The sequence below is a fragment of the Numenius arquata genome, chromosome 6, assembly GCF_964106895.1.
Source record: "Numenius arquata chromosome 6, bNumArq3.hap1.1, whole genome shotgun sequence".
Lineage (NCBI taxonomy): Eukaryota > Metazoa > Chordata > Aves > Charadriiformes > Scolopacidae > Numenius > Numenius arquata.
In genome coordinates, this window is record NC_133581.1 from 55,009,411 (window position 1) to 55,020,459 (window position 11,049).

Consider the following 11,049-nt stretch of genomic DNA (forward strand, 5'->3'; position numbering starts at 1 on the left):
TGAATTAGAAAGCATTTCAATTTTTTTTCATTCTTTCTCTTTCATCACATTGAGAAATTTCTTCCCAAGCTATATTATGAGGTTTCAGAACTGGCTTGGGGGTGCCTAGTTCACTCTCAAAGGATGTAAGAACCAGATTTAGCAGCACGGCACAGCTGGTCTGCCAGAGAATCTCTTTACAGAGAGAATTTTTATATTGAGTCGTGGGACTTCCTTCAGAGCGTGGTCCACAAATCTCTCATACGAAACATGCTTTAGACAGATGCAGGAAGGAAAATCCTGTGTATGTGGTAATATATCTGAGCTGGCCAAATAGAGAGTGGGAATTTGCAGGTAGATGAACTTCATGGAAAGCTCATTTTCAAGGCATTATTTCAAATATTCTTTGGATATATAGTAGTTTGGGAGCCTGAACTGACTGTAGATGGTTTGTATACAACTCTGATGCACTGAATTCTCTTTCTTGAAATGGCAAGTACCTTTTCCTTCAGAAATATCTTATAAGGTCTTACTTTCATCCTTTTTTCCATAGTTCTGAAATTAATGTTCTCTTCAGCTCATGACATAGACTTTTGCAGTGTTGCAACAACCAATATAAAAGGTGCTGAAGGAGGAGGGACGTGTCTAGGATGAAATGGACTGGAAGAGCTAGAGGATCTGGGTCCTCATAGCTACCACTATGCAGAACTGCAGTGTGCTCCTCATCACTAGCTAGTGACTCACCTGGTACCTTGACTTCCAAATGTGCATGTGGGCAGTTGTGAGGATTCATCCTTTGGTGTTTGTATAGCATGTCAAACTCCTCAGATAGAAACTGTTATAAAGGAGATGACAGTATAATTAGTAGATACAAGTGCAAATAGATTTTACTAGTTTCTGCACAAACCTGTGGGAGTTCAGGTTACCAAAAGGAGGCAATATCACTCCAGACTTCCAGGCTTATCAGTTTTACTGTCAGCTGTAAGCAGAGTATTTTGAATGTCCTGATTTACTGTAATGGAAAAGTCTACTGTAATCAAAACTTGCAGCAGTATTTTTCTTCCCTTTTTCTTCATAACTGATAAAGTTGGGCTAATTTATGTGAGATTGTTTTCTAAAGTGGCATACAACATTGGTTTGACAGAAATGCTGGGTAGTCAGTTGTTCATATTTTATCTTTATTCTACTGTATAATGAAGCCAATGAATTATCATAGCAGAATATTTAGAGCTTGAAATACAAAAGTAAAAATTTAGGGAAACTTGTCGTCTCTGCTAGAAACAAACCTAGTTAACTAGAGGTTGCTGAAATACAACAGGACCCAAATCACAAATATTTGTTCATATTGCAGCTGAACCTAACGTCCACTTTATATTCATTTTACATTGCACTTTTTTACGTGCATTTCTTTATTCAGTATTTGAAAAATTGGAGTGGGGATTGGGGGATCCCTCCAAGGTAAGAAAGCGTCTGTGTTTGTATGGCTGCCTTTGTAAATATCTTTTTCTGTAGATATCTGTTTTACACAGATTTAGATATAGATACATTCATATGTATAATTAGGCGTATAGACATTTGGTTAACTTGAAAGCTCCAAAGTGTCATTTGTCACATTTATTGTAGAAACTTTAACTGCCTTAAATACTTATTCTTTTCCAAAGTGACTTTTTTCTTTTCCCTCTACAAAAAAAAAATCAAAATGTACTTCATGAAACTATTGTATATGAAGCACTTATTAGCCGTAATTAAATGGACAATATGAATTTACTACGTCTTTAGGACTCTGGCTTGTTCTGGTTTAGAGCAAGATGATTAATGCAAATACATATTACTTGAGATAACCATTTAGCAGCTAATTTAGCCAAATTTATTACAGCAGTTAGAGGTTTTTCATTTTAGCAGACGGAGACAAGGACATGACAAAAGCAGAAGGTGTATATGAATGCACACTGCCCTCTAGTGCACAAAGCTTTATGGGATTAGCAAGTAGCAGAGAGAAGAGTAAGTGCTCCAGTATCAACAGCACCCAGATTTTTTATAGTTTAGGTTTTCTTTAAAACCATGCTGCTCCCTTCCACTGAAAGATTTGCATTTCATCCCCTTCTCCTGACACTGAAACCTCAGATCCAAGCCAAATTTGCTTCAACTTGGCAATATTTTGGCTGAAGTATTACTTTAAACATCTGTATTTTTAAGCCTTCTTGCTGTGAGCATTTAATAACACCGTTTCACATTACTGATCGCTTTTACTTGTTTCTGTTTCCTAGTATATTTCAAACATCGGAGAAAGCTGTCACTCTTTGGCTCTAACGAAGCCATTCTGTGCCTCCCTTAGGCCTCTTTCTCAGTCTGTTGGTGGATTTACTTTGCTGTGGTAGAAAGTAAATTCTCCCAAGACTTTCCCCCCACTGACCAGTGGAGATTTGGTTCATCTGAGAACTGTAAATTCTGTTTGACAAGATCAAAGAAACAGATGTATAAGTTCAGTGGTTGATATCGCCTGCAATAAGGAGAAATGATCAAAGCAGCAGGGGTAGAGTATCTTCCCAAACCTTTCAAATATCCAGAATCTCAAAGAGGTCTACCTAGGAGCTATGAATAAATCACATATAAATTTGCCTCTTTTTTCCTTTTTCTTTTTTTGCAGTTTGACATTGAGTGCATTGAAAATGTCCACACAGCAATAAGTATTCTGTGAACCAGAGATTTGTAGTTCTTTTTACTTTTCTTCTTCCACTAGAGTTTCCAAAAACAGATTAAAATTATACTTTAAAAACTTGTAAAACATACAGCTAGTTATACTGAACTTCAGATCCTGTTTGTCTTCTCACTGGCATTCTGCATTAAACCTAAAGGAAGCCAAATATCTTCTACTCATACTTGTGGCTTGTTGTACAATGAAAATCATTTTACCACAGTTCTAAAATGCACTGTATCGTGCTTCTGTTTTGTTTGTATTTTTTTGCTAGTGCTGAATAAGGGTCAATGTGTAACAAAGTATTACCGCTGGATGCAGAAGAACGGAGGTTATATCTGGATACAGTCTAGTGCAACCATAGCTGTCAATGCCAAGAACGCAAGTGAGAAGAATATCATCTGGGTCAATTACCTTCTCAGGTAGGTCTTCCAGTCACTTCTCTCAGTGAACTCCTGTCTCTGTTGCTTCTCTCTGTTGGTGAGAGTTTTAGGGAAAAAACAGTTGCCTACTGGAGAAAGTTAAAGAGAAGAAATCTTCATATGGTCCACCTCAAAACCAGTGCCATTTGGTTGTATTTATTGAAATATCTGTCGTGTCTCAGGACACTGGAATATTCTTGGATTGTTATGCTGCCTTAGCCTTCAAATGCACTGCCTTGAAATCTGCTCAACCCGAGCTCAAAGATAAAAATGATCCATACCAACTTTCAGTAGTCATATTATAAAATCTGGTATGAAGTGTTGGGCACTGGTTTATTTGGTTATTGAAAATGCACGGAAGGAAACTTCTGGGATGCTACAAAAATGTCTCTCTGAAAGATGTTTTCCAGTTCACTCCAGAGGGAGGAATTTTCCCAGGAGAAAAGCCTTCAACTACTATGTTGCTCCTGTAAATCATCAGACAGTATTCACACTGAAAAATGCAAAGTGGGGTTTAAATATAAAAGTAGTAATTAAAAGTATTTTAACTATTAGAACTATTTTAGACATAAATAGTAGTAATATCTTGAATGAAAGGCTCTCCCCTGAGAAATTCTGCTTTACCAAAGCACAAGTATTTTTAAAGGACGGGTATCTGAGCTCAAGGAAGACCAACAGTTACTGAGAGACAGTGAATTATAAACCTGACCTTTTTCATCTGAAAATACCTTTCAACACATTCTGTTTTGAGAAAATGTTCAATAAGATTTGGGGGTTTTCTGTCTCATTCCAGAGCAGAACAAACAAACAAATAAAATTTGAAACCTTGAGATTGTCATGAAATGCAATTGTCATTTTCTGGCCTGTTCTCCTTTCAAGTTGCTTGTCATGGTTTGTTACATTCCCTTTGATGCCATGAGAGTTCAAAGTGATGTCTAGGGGTTAGATTGTGACTTATTATGCCCAGTCCAGCAAGCCCTGAAGAGACTGTGCCTGCCTCAACTTGCATGTTGAAATACTTTTGATTCTCCTTTTGGGGCAGAGGAGGAAGCAACCCCTGGCAGGAGAGCATTGAGGGATACTGTGGGAAACCTTCCACAGCAGTGGTGTGTTCATTTGGGCTTGCATGTTTCTGTCCTGCTATGATTGAGCACAGGCATTTCTGAATATAGCCTTATCCTGCTACATTTCATCTCTTTTTGCAGGAGTGAGGCAGAAAGCAGCATTTCAAGAGGGCAGGTTAAGTCTGCTAATTCTGAACTGGAAGTACAGCATCACTGCCCCAGTCCAGGCAATAGGTGGACCTAGTCGACAAACACCCCACAAAAATTATTTTCTCTACCAACAGAATATAGCTAACAAAAAAAGAAAAGCAGTGTGGTCTTCCCAAAGTCTGCTTCCAGAACTTGATTTTTCTGCTGCAGTCCATTCACTGGTCTGTTAGAGAAAGATTAGCTTCTCCACTGAATTTGTATCTTTAATTTAGATTTCTCCTAGTACTGGAACCATGAAAGATCCAAATGTCCAAATAATATTTTAATGACAGATCAAGGCATAATTACGTCTAGTCCTAGCAGGAGTACTGGTCTGTATATATTTCCATGCATTAGAAAGTATGATTCAGCTGTCTGTAAAAGGATAGACTAATTATAGTGACAGGGAGGATTAATGCTGTTCTTGTTCTAGCAAGTTGTTATTCACAGTGTGAAAGCCCTCAAACATCTTTTGCTTGGAGGGGGCAAATTTTGGGACTGCACTGGGATGCAACAGAATAAAGTCACTTTGTCAGGACAAAACCATAAAGATGATAATCATAAGAATGGCATTTCAAAGTGAACTGTGTGAACTCTGAATTTTCACAGCACACTGTAATAGGCTGAATATGGGCACACTGTCATTGTGATAGTGTGTCAGTCACCCCCAGTCCTGCCTCATATTGTTCTATGCAGGACTGTGGATTTTCTGCTGTATCACCAGGCTGTAATTTGAACTGCATAGAATTACTCACCTATTCAAATATTATTAAAGATCTTGTTTATTTTCAACATTCCTATGCCAGTTATGTCTAGCTGTGTCTGTTTCCCTGCCTTTGCACAGATTTAGGAAAGGAACACATTTTAAAAGGAACAAACCAAGAAAAAGCATCGGGTTGGGTTTTTTTCAGTTTCTCTGGTAGTGTAGCTTTTTTACATTGCAGTCATGTTCATTGCTAACAAGTCACAGGTGAGCACCACATGAGCAGATGAAGATATGATTATAATGGGTGTGTTGACAGTTCTTTATCCCTAACATATGCATCTTAACATGCACATGTGCATCTGTCATATAGTTATAGTGGTTGCTTTTGGTTTCTTGGTGATGTGGATGCATGTGTGCAGTGTTTAAAAAATACATAACCTTTTTTATCTATTTTTGGCCAGATTCTTTTGAACAGTGGTCATTTTCTCTAACCCTAACTGAGCACCTTCTTACTAACTTTATGTATGGTCTGCTTGATTAAAGTGTGGAAAACAGGAATGCTGAGAAAAACAGGTATTGAAAGGGCTCTGGCAAGGTTGATAGAGAACATTGTTACAGAGATAACTCTAATAGACATTGCCGGTGGGAGAGAAACAGATTGGAAAAGTTAAAACCCCCTCTCTGTCCTTCCAGGCACAGTAATGGGATCGAAATCGAGGTATTTTGTTGTTGGATGATTGCACAGTGTAGCTTTACTGTTAGATATTGCACAAACCATGGTGTCCCACTTCAGTAAGAATGCTTTGATAGCTCTAAAACTTCACTAGAATCGAGGTTTAGTACATGGTCAATATAAGTATTTGACAGCAGTATTAAAATAAACCTTCATAAAATCCCTGCTGTGAAGCTCTGAGGAGCTGAAAACGTGTGTTTCTGTGTTTGCTCTGCTATTCTTCCTATTTACGTTCTTTGTTCCTGAACTTTGGTATGAAAGAGGGAAAACCCATGAAACTGCAAATCATCCAATTGTGTTTATATTTGCTGTCTCCTCTTCAGTAACCCAGAGTACAAGGACACTCCAATGGATATTGCACAACTTCCTCATCTGCCAGAAAAAACCTCAGAATCCTCGGAGACCTCTGACTCTGAATCGGACTCAAAGGACAACTCAGGTAACACACATGGTGTGCTTTTACAGACACAAAAGGTTCATATCATGAGAGCCACGTGGTTAGCTTTCCAGTTGCTTTTACTTCTCAAGGATTGTTCCATTATAACAAAAACCAAAAACAGCAACAAAAGAAATCCTGTAAAATTAGCAAAAATATCTTCATGACCTCAACATTTCCACAGTATCTCCATTTCCTCAATATTTCTCTTCTCTCTGTGAAGATGCACGCATCCTTGCCTGAATTAAATATTTAATTTCCCAGCTGAGTTTCATGAAGAGGTACTGTGCCTTGTGCAGGGGACCTGGGATTGTAACTGTTGAATGTAATTCTAGTTCTTGTCTTTCCAGAGTATGCGCACGTTCTGAAGTTAAGTCCCTTCTGTTGATCTTTATGACCCTTCTTCCTGTATAAATACATTTTTGAAGATTCTCGCTAGGGGGCAGTGAAGATTGCAAAATTTGAGGGTTTTCTTGGGTTATAAGAATGATATTTTATTAGAAGGTATGGGTTCAAGCACTTGTTTCTAAGCTCTCTAAGTCTGGGACTTCAGCTGTTTTTTAAAAGCTAAATGTGCTTGTCAAACTCAATGTGTAAATTAGTCCTACAGATGGTCCAGTGCACAGATGGTTCACAGATTCCCCATTAGTTTTAAAAGTGGATACCTAGGCGCAGGTACAGATCATCTGACTTTGAAAGGCGCATGGTTTCCTGTGGCCCAAAAACTAAGGGTGTTACTCTGCTGTAGTATGCAATATATATATATATATATAATGTTTCTCTCATCTCTATAACAACCAAAAAAATCTGGAGAAAATAGATAACTGACATAAATCAAGGAAAAGCAAGAGGATCAGGTCTTAATGCTATATTATATGATATGGCAGTTCCCTTTGATCTTTTGCCTTTATTTTTTCTCCTTTAACAGCTTGGTTTGATGGCTGAAGTCAACATTAGGCACACATACAGGCTTGTTGCCCACTATCATTGGGAATCTGTTCACCCATTCCCAGAGCTTACTTTATGCTGTCTTGTTCCTAAATAGCCAAATAACACACGTGGAGAACAGTTTGCATTTCCCATGTGCACTGTAAGTTTCTCCAGGTGAGAAGCACATGTGCATTCATGACTCCTAAGGCTGATACAGAGGAAGAGAGCATCCTTCAAAGATGGACAGATGTGTACATCGCAGAATGAGGTGTCTAGGAGTCTTTGAAGAGAGCAGAGGCAAGGAGTTGTTTCTTACAAAAGAATTAAATAGAAATGCCAAAAGGACCTGAAATCAGAACAGCATCTTTGATTAAACCAACATGTTCGTTTCAAGCTCTGATAAAATCCCAGGCAAATTTTGTGCAGCTTTAGACTACCTCACCCTAAGCCCACTCTTGACCAGGTAGAAACCATGGCCTTAAAAGAAAGCATCTTCAGTAAAATAAAATTTAAAAAAAGTAGTAGAAATTCAGCCCTAGGTTGAACAAAAAGCTGCATGAGATTTAGAGGGTTGTGGCTGTTAACGTTGCTTCTGTGGGTTTTACTTTTCAAAAGGGAGGGTCACTGCTGCTGCTGACTCAAGCAGAAGTCCCACTAAGTGACTTGGGCATTGCGCTGAATCCTCAGTCAGCTTCCTTGTCAAGCCCACTTTCTCCACCGCTTCTGGGAAACTGTTCGGTATTGACATGGCTCCAGGAGTAACCAATCTTTAGAGAAAAACTGGCCCTTCCCCCCTCCCCTTAAAATGAGTATATTGAAAAGGGTAGTACTTGGCTCTGATGAGTGAAAAAACATCTTTTATTTCACAACAAAAGATTTCTGGCTGGTCTGTAAAAGACAGGGTGTCCTGAAGCCTTTCATGACCCTTTCAAACATAGTATGATAATGGAGAGTATTCATTCTCAAAGTTGCTTTGGCTGTCTGAGCCCAGTGGGCTAGAGTGTTTATCTCATCCATATTAGAATTAGGTAAAAATCTAAAACACAATTAAATGAATTCAGACAAGACTGACAGCTTCTCAGTGCTGTAGCTGGGCTATTTCAATGGCCCTTAGATGATTTGGATCAATCAAGAGTTTAATTCACTGCCTGAATTTTTTTTCTGGTTTGGTTTTTTTTTTTTTTCATTTGTTGCCCTTCAGGGGGATATGAGCAGACAGTCCAGCAATGAAAAAAATTGTTATAACTGGTTTATTCATTCAGATTTATACATGTATGACCCGCTTCTCCTCTTACACAGGAAGAAATCAGCAGTAATTCCACTGAAGTCAGAGACACTCTGCCACGTCAAAAGTGGCAATAGTGAGAGGAAAATGAGATGAAATGACTAGAGTCTTCATTAGTAAATAGCACTACACCTGGATGCCTGCCCACTGTAGAACATGGATGTGCAAGAACAATCACCAAAACATAATGGTTATAATGGGATTGTTCACAGACTCCTCTTTGGATGACACAGCCACAGTGCTGTTGTGCTCACTGTTGTAAAAATGGTTCTTATCCAGCAAACAGATGAGAAGGTCCCCCTCAGTCAAGGTGCAGGCCATATGGCATAGGCTTTTTAGTGCATTAACAATGCAGAGTCAGAGAGATTCATGGTGATCAAAACTCTCCCAACACAACGTTGCAAAAATTTGTGGCTCTGTAGAAGAGAACGGCTTTTGCCAAAAAAAGTTTACGGCTATCGGATCTCATTGGTATGTAGAAATCTGGACTCGGGTTATAATATTATGTTCCTGTTGCTAATGATTTGTTTCACTTTCCTTTTGCTCCAGAGGACAATGAGAACTCAAAGTCAGATGAGAAAGGAAACCAGTCAGAAAACAGTGAAGACCCTGAATCCGACAGGAAAAAGTCAGGAAATCAGTCAGATAACGAAATGAACTGTAATGATGATGGGAACAGCTCCAGCAACCAGGACAGCAGGGACAGTGATGACAGCTTTGAAAACTCTGACTTCGAGAATCAAAAGGCCCCTGAGGACAGTTTTGGCACTCTTGGCTCTATGCAGATCAAGGTGGAGCGCTATGTTGAGAGTGAGTCAGACTTGCGGCTGCAGAACTGTGAATCACTGACCTCGGACAGTGCCAAGGACTCAGACAGTGCAGGGGAAGTAAATGCCCAGTCTTCCAGCAAACATCAAAAGAGGAAGAAGAGGAGAAAAAAGCAAAAGGGAGGCAGCATGACCCGGAGAAGGCTGTCAAGCACCTCAAGTCCAAATGGACTTGACTCAGCTTTGGTGGACCAGCCGCAGCTGCTCTCGTCGCCAAACAGTGCCTCAGTGCTCAAAATTAAAACAGAAATCTCAGAACCTATCAATTTTGATAATGATAGCAGTATTTGGAATTACCCACCCAACAGGGAAATCTCAAGGAATGAATCACCCTACAGTATGACCAAGCCCCCCAGCTCCGAGCACTTCCCTTCCCCCCAAGCCAGCAGTAGTTTACATGTCTCCATTCCAGACTCCGTTCTCACCCCACCAGGGACTGAAAATACTGCCAGCCGTAAAACTCAGTTCAGCACCTCATCCAACTCGGCCTTGGCTCCTGTGTCCTCTGACCCTTTGTCACCCCCACTTTCAGCATCTCCACGGGACAAACATCCAGGAGGTCCCACAACTTCCAACTCTTTGTTGTACACTGGGGACCTGGAAGCCCTTCAGAGGTTACAAGCAGGCAATGTGGTGCTTCCTTTGGTTCACAGGGTAACGGGAACCCTTGCTGCGACCAGCACTGCTGCTCAGAGGGTCTACACCACTGGCACTATTCGGTATGCTCCAGCTGAAGTTACTTTAGCCATGCAGGGCAACCTCCTCCCCAACACCCATGCTGTTAACTTTGTTGATGTTAACAGCCCCAGCTTTGGGCTGGATCCTAAAACACCGATGGAAATGCTCTACCACCACGTTCACCGACTCAATATGTCGGGACCGTTTGGAAGCGCTGTGAGCGGGGCCAGTCTGACCCAAATGCCTGCAGGGAATGTGTTCACAACTGCCGAAGGACTTTTTTCCACTCTTCCATTTCCTGTGTACAGCAATGGCATTCACACTACACAGACTCTGGAACGGAAAGAGGATTGAAATATGACCACATACTGTGTTCAGTGTTATACTCTGAGGCATAGACTATGTTTTAATTTAGACCTTTAATTCTAGCACTTTGAATTTGAGCAGGTCAGCTTATTCTCTCAATACGATCTCCCCATTTCATTCCCTTTCTCTTTAACTTGACTTATTCTTTAATGTAAAGATATTTTTTTATTTTTGCCTTCAGAGAGTCGAAGTACCAGTTGCCTGCCATTTTGTCTTCTTCTAAGATGTGTGTTTTTTCCTTTGCATCTTTATTAAGATGCCTTTAATATGTGTATGCCTCTGCCATAGAATACTCAGTGTTGTGGTAAAGAGATTTTAAAGTGACAACCATTGGTTTTACTTCAAAATGATCTTGATATGATCAAGATTAAAAGAGACAAGCATAAACAATGTGCCCTGTTTGACTAAGTCAAATGAAAAGGGGTTTTTGTTCCTAATTCCTTTAAAATAGGGGATAGTATTTTAGAATTTTATGCAGAGTTTAATTCTCTTTTTATGGTTAAAATTTTCTTACTTGCACATAAAATAATTTGGGTTCTTAAAAAGTTAATTTCTGGCCTGTGACTAGAATGTTAAAAAGTTGGACTAAATGTTAATTACTGAAACTTTAACTTAATTTCTAAAACCATGGTGCTATCATTTATTAATCTGTAATGTCTTCATACAATATGCAGCTTGTGGGCTGGGTTTTTTGGAAAGAATGTGTTCCGTACTGGTTTATAGTCGGGTGCTGCAGTCT

The 11,049-nt window shown here is 39.6% G+C and overlaps 1 protein-coding gene across 5 annotated transcripts in view; it reads left to right on the forward strand.

The window, feature by feature from the left end:
* NPAS3 (neuronal PAS domain protein 3) overlaps positions 1-10,298 on the forward strand; it is a 607,981-nt gene extending 597,683 nt beyond the window's left edge. For 4 of the 5 annotated variants that reach the window (XM_074149299.1, XM_074149300.1, XM_074149301.1 and 1 more), the window contains 3 exons: positions 2,949-3,096; positions 6,112-6,239; positions 8,989-10,298. In XM_074149299.1, the coding sequence (XP_074005400.1) occupies positions 2,949-3,096; positions 6,112-6,239; positions 8,989-10,298 (1,586 nt within the window). The remainder of the gene's footprint in view (positions 1-2,948; positions 3,097-6,111; positions 6,240-8,988) is intronic. The other variant, XM_074149303.1, reaches the window with a different exon arrangement.
* Positions 10,299-11,049: the final 751 nt, after the last annotated feature.